The 23,538-nt window shown below is 41.0% G+C and overlaps 1 protein-coding gene across 2 annotated transcripts in view; it reads right to left on the reverse strand.

Annotated features, from left to right (window-relative positions):
• Positions 1 to 23,538, reverse strand: part of TRMT9B (tRNA methyltransferase 9B (putative)) — a 184,903-nt gene that overhangs the window by 97,324 nt on the left and 64,041 nt on the right. For both annotated transcript variants that reach the window (XM_085642043.1, XM_085642044.1), the window contains one exon: positions 3,958 to 4,112. In XM_085642043.1, coding sequence (XP_085498169.1) covers positions 3,958 to 4,112 — 155 coding nt within the window. The remainder of the gene's footprint in view (positions 1 to 3,957; positions 4,113 to 23,538) is intronic.

Genomic DNA, 23,538 nt, shown 5'->3' on the forward strand with positions numbered 1-23,538 from the left:
GAAAAACAATTCCTATGGTATAGAAAAAAATCCTGCATTTCCCAAATAAAATGGGGAAGATAACTTTCCTGATTTCATGCGCTATCATAAATCATTTAGTATTAAACTAATTCATTGTCTTTTACTATCCACATCTGCCAAAATACATAAGTTATGCTACTCTCTGGAACTCAAAATGATTTCCCCATTTACATATTTATCCATACATTTTATGTCCTCTTCGCCCAAATTTTGGATGCCATCTTCTTCAACACTTTATGTACGTTTGTACTTTATTAAAGCTCTTTATGGTTTATAACCTGCCAATTATATAAAAGTCCCATTTGATGTAATAAAAGTAATTCTAAAAATTGACACTTTTTATTCTGGAAGAATTGGTCAGATAAGGGTCTATTAACAGTCTCATAGTTAGTTCAAAATAATATTTTGCTTCCCTTTCTCTGCAAAGTTTGATACACCAGATATACTTTACTAAAGGACATTCTTCACTCTGCACTACATTCTATATTATCTTCTACTAAGAACATTTGGGTGAACACTAGTTTGCTTCCTTATAATACTGTGTATACAAAAGCTTTTATTATATATGAACTACTTAGTTCTTTAGGCTCTGCAAGACTAAAATTAAATATTGAATGTCTAGGGGAAACAGAATCGGGCTGCTCATAGACTAGAGATGTTTGGGACAAAATATGGTTGAAATCACTTTCTACTGCCCGTTCTGCCACTTTGTTACAGACTCTTGCTCACTTTTATATTCAGATGTATTATACCGCAGCCAAATTATTCAAATTTGTCCTAGCTGATCAAAAGATTTTTGGTAGATGCTTTAGCATGATGGGTTATAAATACATATGTTTTCTATTTGTTCCAAACTTATTGATTTTTGAAAAAAGTATGTTTAAAAATGAATGCTTTCACTGGGATCTTACCACTCTTTTCTTTACAAAAACTGTTTGAGTGATGTACATTTTATCTGGTCACAAAATGTATTGCTTGCGAAATTAGTTGATTTATTAATTGCATTTGCCTAACAGGTTTTAACTTCCGATTGTATAACAAAAGAAAATATTTAAAGTCAACTATGGTGGAATCAAAATCATAGATTAGATACATATAATTTGAACTCAGTTCCATTATCCATAGAACCTGTTATAGTTACCAATGACCAATTATTTAACAAAACTCTTAATTTAGTTCTTCTACGTTTATATATTTTATTAATAGTTAATTGTTATTAATATTGAATTATTACTTCTTCTTTAGAAAAATATTTTGAATATTCCATTTAGCATGCCTCATATGTATTTGCTTGTATACCTTTTTCACATTATTGCTACTTTTATAGTGTATTTCTCTTTCTTCCTCCTTTTTAATTCCTTCTCACTCTTCCTTCCTCCCTTTTCAATCTAAGACTATATTTTTCTCTATTTCAGTAATGTTGATGCTACCTTCCTATTCATGACCAAATCACTTAGTCATAATTAATACTCCTACATTGATTTAATGTTGTTCTTTGTGCACAGTTTCTATATGGCGCTAGTTGTATTATATGATTTAATAAAGAAATTGAACTTAAAAAAGAAGTGTTATTTAGGCTCATAAATTGTAGTGGAACTTAGATGCATAAAATAGGGAGTGGTTCAGGAGACAAAATTCTAATTTGGGGGGGTTCGGAAAATTGTTGTACTATTTCTTGTCAGTAGCTAATTAAGATTGCATTATATTAGTTAAATTAATGTCAGGTGGTTTGATTTCAAATTTACATGCTTTAAACATATACTAGAAAGTGAAATATTTTTAAATTCAAACAATCAAAATGTAAAAGGATTTATGTAACATTCATTACAGTTTACTACACTAATTGTAATCACCTCTGTTTGTGTTTATCACAGTACGTTAGTTGTTTTCATAATGCCAATGTCAATGTATGCTGCCACATCCGTATACAAATACCCCCTCACAATCAAACCAGCCCAAAATGTGCACCTGTGCGATTTGTATTATAGCACGAGACACAGAAGCAGCTGCACTCCCTTTTACCATGCCAATGTGCCCAACGGGTGCAAGAAGCAAGCGCTAACATCAATTTTGCTTTTAAAGCACTTACATAATATGGCCTCTGGATTTTTCTTTGCTTTACCCTTGATTTTTTCCAATCCTATTTCTCCCTTCTCTTTCAGGATACTTTAGCATGCCTGTTTCCACCATGATCGTTATTCTCAGACTCTACTGTTAGACCTGGCATCCTTGGTGTAGTTTCCTGTCTTTTGCATGTACCTCCTGTATTTTTTAATGTGTGCTGGACTTCGTTTTGGCTAGTTTAAGTACTCTGGGCACTTTATCACTGCTGATCAGTGCTAAAGTGCATGTGCCCTGTGTAAATTGTGATTCTGATTGGTTTTCCATGATTGGCATATTTTACTTACTGGTAAGCCCCTATTAAAGTGTGCTATGTGTGCCCAGGGCCTGTAAATCAAATGCTACTAGCGGGCCTACAGGACTGGCTGTGCCACCCACATGAGTAGCCCTGTAAACGTGTCTCAGGCCTCCCATTGCTATGTCTGTGAGTGCAGTTTTAAACTGCCATGCAAACTGGCAAGTGGGACCACTTGCGAGGCCCTAACCTTCCCTTTTACTGCATTTAAGGCACCCCTAAGGTAGGCCCAAGGCACCCCCATGGGCAGGGTGCAGTTTATGGGAAAGGTAGGACATGTACGGGTGTGTTTTGCATGTCCTGATAGTGAAATACTACCAATTTAGTTTTTCACTATTGTAAGGACTAGCTCTCCCATAGACTATCGTTGGAGCTGCTTTGTAACCTTTTACAAGTGTAACTTTCAATTGGGAACAGCTAGAGATTTGGAGTTTGGGCTCCCTGAGCTCAAAACTTAATAACATATCTTTAGTAAAGGTGGTTTTTAAATTGTGTGTTTGAAAAACACCACTTTGAGAAAGTGGGCATTTTCTTGTTCAACCATCCTTGTGCCTCTGCCTGCCTCTAGAATCAACAGCTGGTGTAGACTGACAGGGGCCTGTTTATGCATTCAGTCAAGACAGTCACAAAAAAGGGAGTTGAGGTGTGGCCTGCATATCCTGATGGCCCATTACCAGGCTGATGGGTCTTCCTGAGCTAGAGTGGTGGAAGGAGCTGCCACCTGCACCTGAATAGGACTCTACCCGGCCTCTCCCAGTGCTGTCTCCACCCCCCAGGAGTTTGTCTGGAGCCAAGACCAGGCAGGACAAGAACTTTTACACTACAAAGAAAATCCTTTGAAGTATCCCTATTTCAAAGGCCAAAAGGGGTATAGATATTCAACCTAACACTTCAAGCTTTAGAACACTTCTGGAGTAAGAGGACCCTGCCAAGAAGAAGAGCTGAAGAGCTGCTAGGAGGAGTACTGCCCCTTTGCTGTGTGTTGCTTTGGTGGGTTGGTCTACAGTTGCTGCTTCTATCTGTGGGCAGTGGAAAGGACTGAACACTTACCTTGCTGTATCCTGCTTAAGAAGGTTCTCCATACAGGGAAATCAACAGCAAAAAACAGCCAAAAGGACCATACAGCAGGCCCCAAAACAGCCAGAAAACCTGCCCACACACTGACCTGTAGGACCAGCCCATCAGGGACTGCTTGGTCCCCTACAGGCCAGTCTGACACTGCATGCTGCATATTCTCAGTGGCCTAATCAGAAACAGGCTTAACTAGCTGCAGCTGCAAACTATCAGTTCAGCTAGACCTGGAAGGCCAAAGTAAAAGTGTGTCAACTGATGCCGGCCAAGGCTGTGGATTTAAAGACAGAGCAACAAGGTACAGGTGTTGGCTAACAGGCATGAGCAGTTATTTCAATAAGCAGTCCTAGCAAAAAGCCATAAGAATGAGAGCGAGAATTCACAGAGTTCGCAAAAAAGCCTTAGCCTTCCGCAAAAATCAGTAGGGTGGAAAGTATGTATTAACTTACCTATGTCTGCAATAAGACTGCCTGGCTTTTGATCCAAAAGAAATTGACGAACTTTGGGCCAGGCCTTGCTCTGGAGGTCACTGAAATAGGAAGCTGTGCTTTCATACACTCTGTGCACGTGCTGCTTTTCAAGCTCGTTAGCCTCATGTTCCATGCTGGGAAGAAAAAATTAATTGGGATTAACATTCGATTTGGCTATTAAAAGCTGATGTGCTGTATGCAGAGAATGCATGTGTTATACTGTGTCGGTGTACTAATCTTCAACAGTTTGCTAAAGCGATGTGTTAAAAATGACTGCAAGAATAATCTACCAGCTATAACTCTTGACTGTGCTTAGTATCTTGCCACAAAGTGAGCAAAGGTGAACTATTGCACAGTGTCCATGAAATTAAATGATTTTCAAGCAAGCTGCAGCCATAATGATCTACTGGTAATATTCTTAGACTAGACAAGTTCAAGAAGGAAACTTGGAGGTGAATGTTAGAATGGAGATGAGGAATTATTTTCTCTTAAGACATTTTTTTTCTGCAAGCATGACTGTTTGACTTATCAACCTTGGGTCAAACTCACAAAGGTAATTTTCCAAACTGCTCTAGCACAAAAACATTTTGCACATGCCTTAACTCACAAACCAAACTTGCACATGTAGCGCTACCAACATGGCTGCCGACTTTGGAACTGGTGCACCAGGTTTGAGTCTCAGTGTCCGCTCAACATCCAGTGATTCTGGACAAATAACTGAAACTCCCCGTGAATAAAGGAAAACATTAATCTGACCTTGTTTAATGTAATATGGTGCTCATATAAAGCGCACCACTACCCTGTAATCTTGTGTAATGTAGCTGGTGTTCATGTAAAGCACTCCAATACCTTTGGGTCGAGCATGCACTACATTAAACAGCAAACGCAATTGTAATCCATGCATGCCCATGTATAGCACTGCACATTAGAGCTACTTACGTCCTAATTTCGATTTCAGCTGACAGGTAACTCCGTCACAACAGTGGCGGATATCCCGTCCGCGAAATATAAACCCCATAGGATATTATGGGAATTGTCATTTCGACAGACAACATATCGTCACCGTTGTGATGGAGTAACCCTTCCGCCAAAATCTAAATCAGGCCCTTAGTCCTTTGACATACCTGGGAAACATCCATTACAAAGCAGTCATTAAATTGCACTGCTTTTACAACGCAACTGCCTTTACACCGCATGCCATTACAACGCATTATAAGGTAAGTAATGGAGATTATTTAGTTTTAGGGTGGGTATGGGTTTTGGGGTAGATGAGAATAGTACTTTTTACCCCTACACTATCCAACACTTTCCCTACTGTTGCACTCACTGGAGTGGAAATAGTAATTTTTGCCCCTACACTATCCAACACTTACACTACTGTTGCACGCACTGGAGTGGGAATAGTAATTTTTACCCCTACACTATATACCCTACTGTTGCCCTAAAAGTATTATGCAATGTAATTGTATGCGTTGTAATGGTATGCATTGTAATGGAATGCGTTGTAATGGTAGTTTTTAAAAATGCGCTGTAATGGCAGTTGCGATGTAAAAACTGCGTTGTAAAAGCATGCGTTGTAATTGTTTGTGTTGTAACGTCATGTATATCGAATATATGACGTTACAACACAAACAATTACAACACATGCTTTTACAACGCAGTTTTTACATCGCAACTGCCATTACAACGCATTTTTAAATACTCATACTCATGATACATTACATACATGCCTGACAGGTTCGGACAAAACCCTGGCCGGTCACTAGGCAATCCTATCTATTCCTATTCCATACATTGGACAATTCTAGAACCATAAATGGCATACATCTTTGAAAGCTATAGAAGTGCTGGAAACATAACATCTGCACAGCTTTTGCCTTAGCTAATGCTTGTTTTCTTTGCAAATGTTTTATGTAAAACTATTACAAAAACAAAAATTCAGATATAGCTACCAGTGAATGTAAATGTATGTACATGCATGTGAACGCACTGCTGGCCCACTTTAAATGTTTTGTAAAAGTGTAAAAAAAGTAGTAAAGATGGTCAATTGTGCACCTGCACTGGCAGCTACTTCTGCAAAGTTTTTTAAAAAGTAGAACTAAAAACATAAAAAGATGGCCACTGTGAGTGAGCACACATAGGCTGCCATCTTTGAATGGTTTCAAAGCCGATTCAATGATGTGCGCTGATTGCAGTGCTCAGGCAGGATGCCCATGACAATGTCTGGGCAGCTGCCAGGCCGTTCGCTGCAAAGCAAAAAACAAAGGTAAAGTAAAATATATTTATTCTTTTATTTTAAAAAAGGAAACAGTGGCCTACCAGTGCCTGTCACTAATGTGGGATATTTTCTGTGTGATCAACAATATTGCACTTGAACAGTGTGCCAACATTATCACAGAAAGGAACCAATGGCTGAAGAGGGTAGACTATGGCCCCATATCAAAAGTCAAACTTAGGTTGGTTAACGGGTAGCAACATAAGCACAATAAACACTTAAATAGTTCACGTCCACACTGAAATAGCTCACAATAAATTAGATGCTCCAGTCAGTACAATTTACTTAACTGAATAGGACTTTTATTCTTTTAAGTTCAGTAGGGCGGTAGGTATGCAATTAATAGCAGTGAAATACAAATTCATCCAGAGTGGTGAGCAGAGATTCACTATCATATATCCACTATTATCTATAGTGCACAGGAAAAGGCCAGTGAAAGGAATCTCTGTACAATGGATCCTCAGAGTGGCCACATTTTTCTAGGTACCTGGTCTAAGCAGAAAGGGGGCTTGTTGAAGTAAAGATGCTGATATTTTGTTAATATTGTCCTCTTGGGTATTTTTTCCAATTTACTCTGGTTGCAAGCTGCTTGTGCATCTCTCAACCCTTTAACAGCAGAAACATATGGTATCAATGACGTGATGAGGAAAGAGAAAAGCAAACTCACAGTGAAAAGGCTCTTTGGTTATCATTTAGAAAATGCCCCAGCCACTATTTTCCTGGATCCAGCTATATATGTAACATGAAAGTCATATTATGCAAAGCGATATACCCATCGTCTGTTGTTTTTGTATGGAAGTTTTGTAAAAACTGTAGGTTGTGATGTTCCTTTCAGATAATGAAGGGCTCATTGGATCCAATTAGTTAATTACTCCACTTCAAGTAACCCTGTTTCATAGTCAACAGCTCTAATATGAGCATCTCATTTCACAAGCAGTCAAAACATGAGCATAGTAGAAAATCACATGCTTAAACAATCTTGTTCTTTTTGTAATAGTACAACTGCAACTGCTCTATCTGGGACATTGATTTCCACAATAGGTTATGTGTAAGGTTTAGGAAGTCTTAATATAGAAGCTTCAGTAAAGGCCTTTTTTAACTATTGAACTGCCAGCCAACTACTGATATCAGCTTGATCATTTTCTTTCTTCAATGTGTTTGGTTTTTTATGAACAAAATTCTCATTAAATTGGGAATAAATATTTTTCAGCCGCAAAAGACTGTGTTTCTGCCATAGTAGTTTGCTATAGATACACCCAGGATGTCAATCATCTTTTCGGATCCATAGAATTGCTCTGAACTGAGGAGAAACAATGTTTACCACACAACACACACAACACAGTAGTTTACAATGCGGTCGTTACAACGACCGTGTTGTTACTACATGTGTCATTACAGCGCAAGTCGTTTCAACGACTTGCTCTAGTGGGTGTGCAACACCAGGGAATGTGTTGGATTTTAAATCCAATACCTTCCCTGCTGTTGCGCAGACTGGAGTAGGAATAGTAATTAATACTATTGCTATGTCCAGAACGCCCCCTAGAGCAAGTCGTTGAAATGACTTGCGATGTAATGACACGCGTAGTAACAACGCAGTCATTGTAACAACTGCGTTGTAAACTACCACGTTGTCAAAGCACACGTTGTAACGTGCTATATTCAAACTGAGACTTGACACCGCAAGAACTCAATATCATTTCTTTAAAACTAACATTCTTTGTGTTTGCACAAGAGATTATTAAGCTGTAGGTGATCCAGGACAAATATTATATGTGTTTGATGATCCTTCATATGTTTAGAATATAAGCCAATTCACAATTGTAGCAGTGGACAAATTCACCACAGCCCCAATATTTTCCACTCTGTTTCTCATTAGGTGCTCTCTTTGATGAACCCAACTACGAATGGCCTCAAAAAGGGATTGTGCGAAAGCTCCACGATCCAAATTCCATAATGCAACAGATGAAATGCTCTAGTCAATAAATTCAACTTTTCTAATCTCATATTATGAATAGTAGCAGAATTATCTTCATAGTCAAAAATGAGCAAAAATAACCAAGTTCAATAATTTGTATATTTAATATGATATTGCTTATTCTGAAAATCTTGTGGCGATACAAAAATGATCAGCCCAGCCATCACGTTTTGTTCATTCAGAACTTCTTCAGGGATTTGAAATACATATTTTACAATATTTTTATTGTATAAATATACAGTAAAATTATAAAACAAGCTGTAAACATTTGTATATACAAAAGCACATTCAGATATTAGAAACGTTTTAATGCACAACCAAATAGCCATTCAAGTAGTAATGTCAAGAAAGATGGTTGTCAAAGTTACCTATGGAATCTTGAATATTGTTATACACGTGGGGTAAGAGACAATAAACTCTACAAATGGAATTGAATCATTAGTTAAAGCGCATTATGTATAGTCATAAGTAACCCAGAAACCAAAATGCTAGTGTCAATAATTGTTATTCATGCAATTTATCAACTCTTAGTTGTTATCATTTTTCAGTTTGATTGTTCATTTTGAGCCTGAGGAGCAAACATTTTGTAACTGATTCCAAATTATTAGTTTGATCTCATCATCCTGCAGTCCTGAGTAACACTCAGAAGCCAAAAGGTTTCGTACATAACAGTGACTCTGCATAAGAACATATGACAATTAGTGTGCAGCTTACTTTGTAGAAATTTCTTATTTAAGTTAATTCTTCACCAATTGTGTTAATAGCAAATTTCTTTTATTCAGTCTTTTATTAGTTGTAACCTGCTTATAAATAACAAGACGTGTCAAAACAGTGGAAAATAAAATATTCAAAACATAAAGAGCCACTAATTTAGCAAATGTCTCAATTGTTAGTTATAGTCATTGTCTTTTTATTTGCAGTGTTAGAAGAAACACCAAATATGTTTTTTTATTAGGTATCATATGGTATGGTAGCTTCAATTGAGGCTTTTGAGTCCAAGGGCTTGATTTAGAGTCTGACAAGCAGGGTAATCTATCGCAAATGCAATGGAGTTCTCTGCCAGCCAAACCCTTTGTCTAACCACCTCATTTAGAGACAATCAGACCTTAAGTATTCTGTCAACTAAACCCCTGTTAGCGCTGTCAATGGAATACTTACTCCGATGGAGTAGGGGCAGTCAAAGGAAGGACATTACACTGCTCACTCTATTTAGGGTGGACCGTATAATGCAGCCGCGGTCGGTAGTGGGAGTAGCTGCCGGGCGGTGACGTGGGGAGGGGGAGGGGCAGGGGGGGGGGGTAGTAAACTATGGATTACAGAGGTTTACAGGTAAGTAAATATATAAATTAATAAAACGAATTTCGTTGCTTGTACTGCATCGCATTTGGAGATGTATCAGTATGTCCAAGTTGAGTCAAAGGACATTAAAGGCGGATACCTGAGGGTTCCCGAAAAGAGACCCTTAAGAAGTGAGAACTTTACAAATTTCTGGTTCTATCATCCTTGTAATACAGATTCTCCTTATAATTCCTAATTTCTCTGCTATTTCACATAGAAATTTCAGTCAAAGTCTTGAAGATAAAAGGGTATGAAAAGAGTAATCATTTGTGAGTTCTGCATCTTAAAAAATATGCATAGTGTCCAAGAGATCATTAACAATATGTTTGTCAAACCACATATCAAGTGACAGAAACACATAACACACTATGTCACCCAAGTTAATGATAATATAAGATAATATGTGGTAATGTGTCCTTGAAAAGAGACACTAGAGACACCATTTGCTTATCACAACTGTAGTGATGTCAGATGGGCACATACAAGCCACAGAGGGATGTCAGTTATGTAAATAAGTCTGGTTCCCAAGACTCGACAGCCAAGTGGAAGAAATTGTACAAGCTTGTCATCTTGGTCAAAGTAGTACGAAGGAAAGGAATGTCCACGAGTTACACATGTACCATATTCTGTATGGTCTGAGCTAGCATGTGATTTTTATGGGCCATTAGATTCTGGACAATATCTGTTTGTTATCATTGATGAGTACTCAAGATTTCCAGTTGTGAAAACGGTGTAATCCACGTCTACGTCTGTGATACTTCCTCTCCTTGAAGATATAATTTCTAGATTGGGTAAATCCAAAATATTAAAGACAAACAATGGTCCACCTTTTAATGGAAGTGAATTTGGAAAATTTCTTGAGTATATAGGAGTAAAATATAGTAAAATTACTCCACTTTGGTCACAGGCTAATGGAATAGTAGAAAGATTAATGGCTACTATTTAAAAATTCTGTTCAAAGAGCCAAACTGTCACAAATTTCTGTAAATCAAGCTTTATGCCAGGTTCTATGGAATTTCAGAAATACACCTCATGAATCAATAGGAAAATGTCTTTCAGAGTTGTTATTTGGACAACCCAGACAAACAAGTTTGCCACCAGTGCCTTTGAAACCCCCTAAGAAACATGAACACATTGCAAAGAGAGATGAGATGATGAAAGGAAAAATGAAGAAATATGCAGCTCAAAGGAAACATATTCAAGCAAAACATTATTAGGTTAGAGATCTTGTTTTAGTGAGACAGAGCCAGCTACAAATATCTATGTGTAGATATGCAGATTTCATTCATCTCCATTGGAAATAACAAAAGTAAAGGGGTCAGCAATCACAACCAAACACTAGTAAGAAACAAAGCACATTTCAAAAAGTTTATTACTCCAATTCAAGAACAACAAAATATAAAAGTGAAGGATTATGTTTCTTTCAGAAGGACCGGAAGGACACTCAAGAAACCACAAAAACTGATTGAACAGTGCTAAATTATTTATTTATGCTATTTTCTTTTATTGTTTCATTTTACCTTGCTTGTGTTTTGTGATGTAGTCATGGCCACATATAGCATGTTAGGGTTTGAAATAGAAAAGTGGTTAAATGAACAGAGCTCAGGAGCAGAGCAGGGGTTGCTGAAGCGTGCCACTAATAAACTTGTTAGAACGATAAATCAGGCTCTGCATTGTTACAACAACCATCGACTATGGCAAATCATCGTGGAATTCCATTCCAAAGCGACAAGCCATGTATCCTTTCAATCGACACAAAAGCGAACACAGGCAAAGAGGAGGCTTTACATCATCCGCAGCCTTCCCTTTCTACAAGAGCCTTAAACTGCACACATCTCACCTTAAAAAGCCATATATATGCGTATTCATTTACTGCCATTGCAAAAGAGAAACCAGCCTTAACATACAAATGATACATGATGCAAGTTGCACTTCACCATGTCATCCAAACACCACACACTGTCACAGGCAATGTAGCACCTCTTCCTTGGCCTCCATCTACCCAGAGCTCCTTATTTTCACTGTTTACCTCTGTCTTGCTCCACCTACTATTCTCCTCGGATGTGTCTGACAGCCATAGCTCTGTGCTCTTTGCTGTGATATGCCCATCCCTCTAGCTGGAAATTCTGCCCATTGGCAAGGTACCCCTACTGATAACAATCGGTGTTAGTGCCTTCCTATTCCAAGCCCTACCTGATAACCTGTGATCCCAAAATGATCATCACTAGTATTTGCCCTATTACCGTGTCCACCTCACGCATGCCACCCAGTCCACTAACACCAACAGCCAATACCCTTTCAGCTCTCTCACCCAGTGTGCCAGAATGTGTTTTGTCTGCTCCATGGATCTCTATGCCTGGGCTTACTCTAGCTATCTTGTGGCTTGTAGTACATTCAAGCTGTGTTGGCATGAGATGTATTGCTGATCTTGGGTTTTTGGAAGCCCTCCTTTGGTGAAAGAGGGAGATGTCTAAAATGCCATGGCCTTAAGCCTGAGGGAAGGAGCGCACATTGACTGTGGTATATATACACTGGTCAAAATGAACCCCAAAGACATAAATTCATATCCAGGTCATTGAAGTAGACAACAATATTGAGGTCATGAATGAAGGAGAATTGAATGGGGCAGGGGTTAGACATGTGTATTTAATGTGCCATTAGAGGCCGTCAATGTTGGTGATTCCCTGCAAAGCTGCTAATGGCCAGTATCAGATATGGAAAGCCATAATAGGAGTCACCAAAGACTATTTTCTTTGTGACTGGTTGAAGCAGGGCCTAGTGATTGTGCTCAATGCTAAACGTGCTTCTGCAAGTAGGAAGGGCAGCATGTCAGTGTTGTTGACAATTCCATCTCCCACACATTAAAGCAACTACTTCAGTAAACTTCAGAACCACTATAGACACAACAGAGTTGATTTAAGGGACATCTATCACTACACTGATGCACAGAGAGAGAGGGTGCTTAAGACTGCCATGTCGCTATGATATAGGACCTGGGAAAACTCCTGCCATAGATCTTGCAGAGTTGTGCCTAGCACTCACTCCTGACACCAGTGCTACATATGATGCAAGTGTGACACCCTTTGGTGAAGATTGCTATCTCTCTTCTGTAATACTGTTTATAGGAGATCTATATAGCCCAAACTCGACCCAAGGGCAGTGGAGCCCTTTACATGAGCACCAGATTACATTAGACATGGTCAGCTTATTTTTTTCCTTTAGACATAAGTGATTTAAGTGATTTGCCCAGAATCACAGGATGTTGAATCAAAGCTGGGACTCGAACCTGATTCCCCAGATGGAAAAAAGAATGCAACTTGTAGACAGTGGCACTGACACATTCCTGCCAGTTGCTCCATTCACCCTGAGCCTACCTTACCCATTTAAGTACAGGCAGACATATATATAGTATTAACAAGCACAGAAATTGTGGATCTGTATCAGTCATGGTGGTTTCTGCAATTGAGCTCACATAAGTATACATATAATTACTCTTTAACTTCACATCATATTGCTGAGCAACTGTGATGAAGTTTCAGGGGCAGTCATCTGAGACCATTTCCGTATCAGACACTTCTTGATAGGGTGTCTCGTTGGCCAGCATTTGATCTTCGCATGTGCAAAGATTTGATGTGGGTAGGCAGATGTCCCTTGTTCTTTTTTCACACATCTCTGTATTTCGATGCAAAGCTAGCGGAGTTTCACATGAAGTAGATCTCCTCTACAAGGGTGTTGATTTTATCTTTGGTAAAATTTGCCACCTTCCCAGATGACACTTGTCTCATTTGTGGTGCCCTCATGAATGCGGTCACTTGGTGGTCACTTTTTTGTGGAGTTAGTGTCACTGTTCCTAAGGTCTGTCTGGCAAGTAATGACATACTTATGTGTCATGATATTGGTGCCTTTAGATAGTATACTGTCTTGGCATTGTGGCGGATTGTCCTCTAAAGGACTTTACTGAACATTCCCTTGCATCACATGATAAGTTTGAAGGATTTCCAGTGTGGCTGCACTCGCTTAGGCTTGCAGACACTTTGGAGTCTCCCAGGTTGGGTGTGGAATTGCTGCAAGTGTATTCCAATTGTGCAGCCTGTTCATTTTGCTTGTGGTTTGTGGCACTGGTATGTACAGGACTAACACTGCACGAAGTGATGATGTTCAATTGTGTTTCACCATGGTGCCAAGGGTGTACAACAGGTCAGGGTCTGTGACCCTCCTGGACAGGTTCACTTCACTAGAGAAGGAAGGATACTGTAAATGCTTAGACAGTGTCAACTTGCTGGTTGCAGTAGCTAGTACCATTCCATCACATAGCACTTTATCATGGCCATGCTACCGGAATGTGCATTTGTTAAGTATGTAGTTGGAATTGTTGAAGGGGTGCCACTCTGCCAATCCAAGATCAGTCTGATGACTGACAAGTAGGTGGCCATTCAGGGCTGACTTTAATGCTGGTGGCGCCCGGTGCGTCAATCTTTTTTGCCCCCTCCCCTCTAAGACTTCCTCTTTGGATTCCCTCACTACCACTCTGCAAAAGTGCCCCTCATCTCTCCATAGCCTCTCTGTCACATATATTTTATTTGTTTTAAGGCACTGGTAAACGCTGGTTTTACTCATCCACTCAGCTATCAACATAAAAAACAGATCTGTTCTTTGCAGCAGGTATATTAACCCTCTACGCTACTTTATGGCCAATAGACACAACCTCAGATCTCTCGCTCACTAGCAGGAACTTTAATCACAAGAGATATCAACATTTTTATTGCTGCCTGAAAGCTGGATGCACAAGGAACACTGCAGCAGGTGTTATTAAATATTAAGTTATTGCTAAACACAGCGCCCACCCCTGAGGTCAGTGCAGTGCCCCCTTTCAGGTCAGCGCTCATTCACTGGACACATTATATTGCCATTTTGTGACATTAATAGGGATGGTGTGATGATCGTGAGAAATATGACCACGGGTGCTGCTTTTTGCCTCACCCTCACATTGGGTTTTATGTTAGAATATTTTATACAGAATAACTTTTGACATACATATAATCTACTTCATATTGTTTGCAGAAATAGCGTCATGTGAAGAACTGTGAGCCCTTCTGAGCCCTGGGTTTTGAAGTTAAGTGCTAAGAGGAGTCGCCACCTTGAAAACCTTTTCAACTTGCTACATGTTGCACGCGTGATAACGCGTGCCTTGTGTGCACGATGAACGCTAACATGGCCTTGACTGCTCGGTCGTGTGTGGGATGTGACTTGCAGCTTTTCACAGCATCCTGCGAACGTCGTCGACGTTGTAGAATAAAAGAACAGCTGACGTTGAGATGGAGTATCTATTTGCTTCTGACATGTATAAGTAAGGCATTTACCTCTAGAATTTGCTTGCATAATAAATGAAAAGATCCCGCTGTCTGCAATCTGTTAAGTGAACACAGCGCTGCATGCATGATGACAAGTACTCTTAACAATGCGACTGAAGACACTGTGCTCACATACTCTATTTTTTATCATTTTCTAAACCATCAAATCCTTTGTCGTTCTGCCTCGTATAGATTAGCCATTAAAGCTCTTCGGTGAGGTGATTGCCCGCTGCTACTTCCCTCGTGAATCACTTTTCAATCTCCCACTGTTAACTCTTGTAGCAGCTTGGCCTTGTACGTCGCAGCCCAATGCACGTTAAAATGGCGCCTCTGATGTTTGAGCCCCAGTTTCCCTGTGGTCCTGTGTGAATCACCCTGTGAGAGCCAGTTCAGTACAGAAAGCAAGGGAAGCCTGTGATTGCATCACCCGGCGGGCAGTTAAGTATCGAAGCGCTGTTGGAGTAGTGAAAATGTCGCGAAGATTCGTCAACCGGCGCCAAAGTGAATGGAAATTAGGTCCTAACTATAACTATCTACTGGCGACTGCCAGTAGATTATATAGGCCGGTAGGTACATGTATTTTACAATAATGGTTGTAACATTTAAAATGGGTTTAACCTCAGTTTGTAATCAATGGCTAACTTTTATGTATTTATACAAATAGATGCTGTTAATTACTTGATGTACAACTTGCACTTTAGAAGCTAAAAGTCTGTTTATTATATCAACTATATAGAATTTTTCATTGCACTGTCACTTTAAAGAAAAAACTGAAAAAATGTATTTAAACCTACCTGTTACCTGAGAGAGCGTCATGTCATCAAGGGCCTTGGGGCTCGAAACGCGTCATGATGGCAGGCGTTGGAGGAGTTTAATAAAGACTTCCACTCATGCACCAAAAACGTGATCTGTGCTCCGTCACTAACATACGTGGCATAGGAATGTGAACGGAGTTTGTAAGATAGCTATATATATATATATATATATATATATATATATATATATATATATATATATATATATATATAGATATATATATTTCAACCATGCCAACAGGCGCACCACGTGTCTTAGGTAAAGATAATCTGTTAACAGGTTGAAAATCTCTAAATTCCATGCCGAGGCTCTTAAGCTTTGGTGGACAGTCCGTCCATTTATGTTCTGTATTTGCTGCATACTGTAGCGGCAGTTATGGTGTCATGCAAGTATTACTCCTCTGCATCTGTGCCAGGATTTTTAAAATTCTGTTACTAGCTTCTTTATCATCACTTCTGTGAGAGGCAGCACCTATTTATGCAATGAAGAACTAATGTAAATTAGTCCTGAGCCGCCTGGGCCAGTTTCACATTATAATTTCTTATTCAAGTACATCGGTACAACTCACAACATATTCACCTCCTCGACTATGCATGTACCATCTGTAAGAAATTGCAGTATTAGTTTAAAGGGTGAGAACCCACCTAAAAAAATAATCACAATCCTTATCAGGGTGAACCACTAAAGTCAATAAATAAACCTATGCTTAACCCTCTGGTAGTTCAGCACAAAGCAGGCAGGCTTAACTTAGAGGCAATGTATAAAGTACTTATGCAGCACTCAAACAATAATAAAAGGAAAACACGACAAATGAAAAATCCCAAATCAATTTCGAAAAATAGAGGATATTATAATAAATAAAATGACACCAAAACAACATACATCCAATACACAGAACCGAAGATATTCATTTTCAAAGTTTGAATATAAAATAGTGCCAAAAAGTGCTAATCGCCAACCTCATTTATCTGGTCGCACTAGACTGGGTTAAAGTCAAAAGTTAAGGCCAACAGCGACGACGCGCAGGTCAGATGCAGGGACCAGATTCATCCTGGTAGCAAGTTTAACCTATAACTTAGAAAGTGTTATTGAGGAAAGTGGTCATCAACCTTGCGTTGACAGAACAAGCTGCACGCTGGAGTCGATGCATGCCAGCTGCTGAAAAAGGAAGCTCCAGATGCAGTCGTTGTCGAAGGTGGAAAAGCTCTGAGTGGGCGAAGTCCAAAATCTATCCCGGAAAAGTCCTAAATATAAATCAGATGCTGCTCAGTGTCAGTCTCGATGAAGACCTCTATCTTGGGACTTTAAAACTTTTCTTGAAGTCAGCTCTCCTTCAGCAGGGAAAACCAGCAAACTGAGGCTGACAGGTGATTCAGTGTCAGTTCACCAGGGAGAAAGTTGGCAAAAAGTTTCTATGTTCCACTTCTTGCAGTGTCGGCACAGGATGAGTACACTCGAACACTAGCCAAGGGTCCATGTCCTGGGCGGTTTAGGGCTCACTCAACAGAGGCCAGCAGCAAGATCCAGGATCGGTCCAGATGGAACTCGCTAGATGGCATTTTTGGTGACTCTGTAGGTCAAACAGAAGGTTAGCCAGCTGACTTTTGGAGTCCCTTCATGGGTCCTGGTTAAAGACAAGCAGGCCCAGTCTTCCTTCAGGTTCTTCAGACAGCAGGGCAGTCTTTATTCTGATTCCAGCCCTATGATTGTTCTGAGGAGAGGTCTGAGGGATCGGTATTTCTGCCCAGTGCTAGCCTGTGGGTGGAGAGGATGGACAGCAAACCCATATCCACCCCCTAAACCAGTTCTGGTCAGTTCTTTGGCTCCCACTAGGTTTTGCAGCAGCCTGACTAGAGAGACAAAAGGGAGGCAGACGTACTTGTGCCAGTGACAAGGTAGGCATCCTTTGAAACTCAGGAAGGGGCTCGACACAGCCCTTCGGCCATCCTGTCAATAGAAGAATCTCCCACACACTGAGACCCTTAGCCCACTGTCTTAGATACATATATTGCTACAGAATAGCCATAAGGGGTCAGGTGACAGCTGAAAACTGGCAGGAAAGCAGGAAAATGATAACTTCCTTAAAGTGTGATTTACAAAATAGTAAAATAAAATCCAACGAGACTATTAAATTGGATATTGTATTACTAATAAAATGAGTCACTGAACCATTAAATATACATGTCCTACTTTTTAAACACAACACACCCTGCCCTGTAGACTTTTAAGGCCTAACTTTGTGGTGACATACACAAATGCTGAAGCAAACAAGGTAGTCTCAACACAACGTAAAAACGCCATTGTTGGCTGCCAGTGTGTTTTTGTATGTGGACACTTGAGAACAAGAAGAAAATAAAAGAATAAGAAAGATCTGATGGACTCACTCTGTCGACTATCTATGCTACTATTCATGTTTACGTTGTGTTGAGACTACCCTGTGTGCCTCTGCATTTGTGTATGTCATTTGTGAACTCGACAGGGAATTATTTCCCATAGAGTTTGTTTTTGTCTCTCTGAGGGTGGAGGGAGACTTTTTTGCTTGTAGAGCACCACACCATACTCTACAGATGTGTTAATATTTGCCAGACCTATTACTGAGATGTGCATTCGCAATTATGCATTGCCACCTTTGTGCTACTGAGAAATGACCTAACTTAGTGGTGACGTTTAAGTATTACAGAGGAAAAGTTAGGTCTGGTAAAAGGTTGATTTCACCAGGTCGAAATGGCAGTTTAAAATTGCACATCCAGTGTTAGACTTGGCTGGTTCACCCCCAGACTTTTTGACCTCCTGTTTTTGGCCAATTAATTTTTATTTTTAGGACTCTGGGCACCTTACCACTGCTATTAAGTGCTAAAGTGCATATGCTCTCCATGTAAATTGTGTTTATGGATTGGTGTTTCCATGATTGGCTTTTTGATTTACTATTAAGTCCCTAGTACAGTGCACCCTGTGTGCCCAGGGTGTGTAAATCAAATGCTGCTAGTGGACCTGCAGTACTGATTGTGCTACCCACACAGGCAGCCTTTCAATGGGTTCTCAAACCTGCCACTGCAGTGTCTGCACACAGTTTCTACTGCCATGGCAAGTACATCTACTTGCGAGGCCCCAACCATCCCTTTTCTTACATGTAAGGCATCCTTCAGGTATGCCCAAGGTACACACATGGGCAGGGTGCAGTGTATGGGAAAGGTAGGAAATGTACTGGTGTGTGTGATATGTCCTGATAGTGAAATACTGACAATTTTGTTTTTCACTATTGAAAGGCTATGTGCCCCACAGACTAACATGGGAGTTACTTTGTAACACCTTACAAACTTAACTTTCCATGGGGAAAAGACAGAAAAATTGAGTTTAGGCTCTTTAATTCAGAATTTAATTACACATCTTTTGTAGAAGATGCTTTTTAAATTGTGTGTTTAAAAATGCCACTTTTAGGCATTTTCTTGTTTCTCTATCACTGTTCACATAATTCACTAATATCTCCATCATTCTTAGTGAGGCGAGAATGTTGCTTTCAAACCATTCCTTCAACATTTGGGGATCAGAGTTCTCATAGCTAGGTGTAATCAGAATTCTCAGCCCTCTTGGTATCCTGCCAACTTCTACATAGCGTTGCAAAGAAGCACTTTACCAACATTTACTTTTGGCTTCGAGGAGAAAAGCGTTTTTCTAAAATGTGCTTAGTGCAAAGTTTGCAAACATGGCCAGAATATGAAGATGCTAGGGAATACTTTAACAGGAAATAGAAAAGTACTTAACAGGCACTACACCTGTAGGGATGACCATGGGGCATATGTGTAAATATGTAATTGTCAAAGAATGCATATTGGGAGTGGCAAAGAAAAAAAACATTTTTAGCCCCGGTGATGAAACAGATGATAGAAATGCTCCCAACCACAGGGAGCAGCATTTTTTGCAGCATGCTTTGCTGCTCCTTGTGGGAGGAAGAGATGCCAGTTCCCGCTGGAAGAGGGGAGCCGGCTGGGACCGCAGGGACACTGGGGTTCCCCCCACAGCTCCAATAAAACAGAAGGAGGTGCCCCAGGTGGGCTCCAGCACACCCGCACATCACTGGCCAGGCCCCAGGGGAGGGGGCCTGTGTACCCTCATTCTCAATGATAATGTGGCAGGGCCCCAAGAGATGAGGTCCCCGGGGCCAAAATCAACCCGGGGAGGGGGCCATAGGGGTTACCACCCCAAATATTAATTACATAGGCCCCGGGAGAAGGGTCCCCAGGGACAGTCTTGGCCTGGGAAGGGTGACTGCATGACCCCCTCCCTCTTTTGAATATGTAGTAGGTGTCCTGGGTGACCTCCAGGGCACCCACAAATTACTGGGTGGCCCCTGGGGCTGGGGTCTCCGAAACCAATATTGCGCCTGAGAGGGGGCTGCCTGCCCTCCCTTTAAATTGTTTGCTGGCTGAGCCCCGGGGCATGTGGTCCCGAGGCTGCATGCCCCCTCTCCTGACTGGGCCCCGGGGGGTGGGGCCCCCAGTGCCAAAATAAGTCTGGGGAGGCAGGCTGCATGTCCCCTCCTCTTAAAAGTATGACCTGCCATGGGAAATGTGTTCCCCCGGGCCAGAAATTGGCCGGGCAAGAGGGATTGCATGCCCCCTCCCTTTTACAATAAGATCTGGCCCTGGGAGATGGGGTCTCTGGGGCCGAAATATGGCCACGCACCTCCCTCCCTTAAAAATGTGGTGAAGATCCCCGGGGCCAAAATCGGCCTAGGGAGGGAGGCTGCGTGCCGTCCTCGTAGGCTGGCTGCCTTTGGCAGGGTGGGACAATCCCCCGCTGCATTAAAAAACACATAGAAATTCACTGAAAGAAACAAAGACTACAAGGACGTTATAGCTAGGAAAAAGAATTAAAAAACTCTTAGAAATTCCCACAAAAAACTAAGGTTACAGATACGTTATAGTTAAGTTCAGAATTAACACACACAAAACCATAGTAATTCAGCAGTTAGAGTTATCTCAAGAAATTATAACTCATGCCCTTGTCATGCACTGCTCATTACCCCACATATTAAATCAGTGATGACCTCTACTATGAAATAATTAATAACATCACTGTAACTTTTGCAGTAAAATTATTGATGGGAAAACTGTGCATGAGGGGCATTTTGTACTTAAATGCAATCATCAAAAATAATAATCCTGTGTAAATGAACTTAATAATGCTAGTAAAACATAAACACTGTGAGAAATATTCCTTATCGACATATGTGAAACCAATAAAGCATTTAAAATCAGCAAAGCAAGAGTCTGTGTATTTTTTATAAGTTTCCAACCATAAAACGGCTCTTAAAAAAGCTGCCCCTAGAGAGCATCCAATTGCAATGACATTGCATTACAACCATTAACTAGGATGCTAGAAGGCACTTCAAGACATGTATTTTCAGCTATGTTCAGGCCCCTGAAACCACAACAATTGCAATCATGAACATAACCCCAACAGGGTGCAGCACTCCCAGCTGTAGAACAAAATCTTCAGCCTTGGCAGTGCTTGAAAACATTGACGAAAGCCTGGAGGGGGTGAGGGATTCAAAAACTTAGCGTCAGTACTTTCAAAATATTTTTTTAGGAGGGACCTGCTACGCTTCAGCAGGTCCCCCACCCACACCTCCTCCAATTCGTTGGTGGTGCCCCTGCCATCCTGGGGCCACCACAGAAGAGAAAACATGAAAAACTGAAGCGCACCACAGGGCATTATGGGGTGCACCTGCCCGAGCAGTGAATATTATAGTAGCAGATCTTTCACTCTGCTGGGAGAGCTGCAGAGCGTTTCCTTTTCTTTTTGTTAGTTTTGTTATCATGCTCTCAACGTTGGGGGTGGGTCAGGGAGCCCAACGCTCGCTACCTGCCGGCTTCCCCATGGCCTGCAACTCCATGTGCGGCTGCGGGAGCCAGCAGCTTTGTTCTCCCTGCTGTATCCTGCAGTGGCCGCCCGCTCCACCCAGACATGGGCACGGGGAGCAGAGAAAAGGCCACTGCCATTGGGAGGGGGGCATTGGTTCTCCCCAGTACTGTTGTGTGGGGAGATGGAAGCCCAGGGGGAAAAGGAAAGATGTGGCGGGGACTCCATGCATGCCTCCTCTCTGGCACAATCAAATAAATTGATCGTGGGCCTACCCCTGAGCCCTGGGCCACTCGGGGTAATTTAGGAAATGACTGCAGAGCCACATGCGCTTCGTCGCCAGAGAAAGTTTGCCAAACTTTTAAAATTCCATAACTCGGGTCCGCAGGGCTGATTTTGACGATCTTGGGCTCTTGCTGCTGGTGGCGAGCTTCAGCCACCAAGGGCAGTTGCAGCAGACCTCCTCAAATCCAAAGAGGTGCAGTCCTCAGGGAGCTGGTTTTAGTTTCTGGGTAAAAAAGTCCAGGACTTTCCGCCAACTGGTCCTCATGGGGTTCAAGGGGGCCATCCTCACTGGCCCTTGGGAGACCCACTGGTCCAGGGGTGAACTGGGCAGAGTCCTTAATCTTTTCTGGGCATCAGGGGGTTCCTCCTTCCAGTTCTCCATGGAAGTCCTATGGTTCAGCACTGAAGTGCAGCAAAATCACTAGGCCAGAGAGACTCTCCCCCTTGTGAACGAGCTTTTAAAGTGGAGAGGAAGGGTCCAGAAGGCAGGCATTCCGGCCAATCCTAGGTTGCCACACCACCTCTCCATCACTGTTCTAACCCTCCTGCACAGCATACAGAGACATCTCAAAATGGGAAAAATATGCGAATCTGCCTACTCAATTGTTTAGTATTGGTATAACTCATCAACTATTAAGGTGTATCATATACTCTTGAGCCAGGACATACAAAATAATGATATTTATTGAACACATTTTTTGCATGTTTGTGTTTTTCACATACATTAACACAATCTTCTATAAAATCATGTAGATAGTCAATAGATGGCTTCAGCTCAACAAAACATAATATGAAAACAAATTATCATTCAGCTGTGTAACCCGACAGACCATTATAACTAAAAAGCTCACAACACATTCACACCTTTGTCAATCATACTTCATTCATTTTAAATCATTCAAACCAAACACCAATAAAAGACACGAAACCAGATAGGACTGTGCTCCACAGAATATACCTTCAGACATGTATCATGTTCTAGCTCAATGAATTTTGTTATGCTGCAAACAGCTTAGTATCTAGAGACATAGTTCAATCATATCGTCTTTAAAAGACACTTCACATTAGAACAAAATTATATTTTCAGATTTCTTTGGGTTACAGGTCATAAAATTAGGACCCCTTCTCTTGTAAGCAGGTGATGTGGCACTCTGGTTCCCATTCACAGTAACCACAAAAATAAGCAAGCTCATATTTCATAAAGGATGTGTACTCAAGCCACAAGCACCCTCTAAAGACAAAGAAAAAAGATCTTTATGATGCCACGTGAGAGTAGGTGGGGTTCCTAGTCAAAAAGGGAAATGCAGACACATATAGGCCCAGTCCCCTGAAGGTGTAACAGAGAACAAACCTTAACCCATGTGGAAGAAGTGAAACAACTTCATATGCATTACAGCACTTACAAATCATGTACCATGACTGACATTTTCCCTATAATGTGAATGTACATTGCTGCCACCGAAACAAGGACTCATCCCAAGCCAAAGGTATGGACAATAATACTGCATATTCAGTCCTGCCATAGATGTAGCAAAAATAGCCTGGCCAAAGGGGTAGCTAATACGATCTGCAACAGCATAATCCAGCAGTTAGGGCAGGAGACAGGGGGTCTGTTAGAAATGGGGGTCTCTAGTTGGCAATGGTTTGCACCTTTGTCC

This window comes from Triturus cristatus, chromosome 2_2 (genome assembly GCF_964204655.1).
Source record: "Triturus cristatus chromosome 2_2, aTriCri1.1, whole genome shotgun sequence".
NCBI classification, from domain to species: Eukaryota; Metazoa; Chordata; class Amphibia; order Caudata; family Salamandridae; genus Triturus; species Triturus cristatus.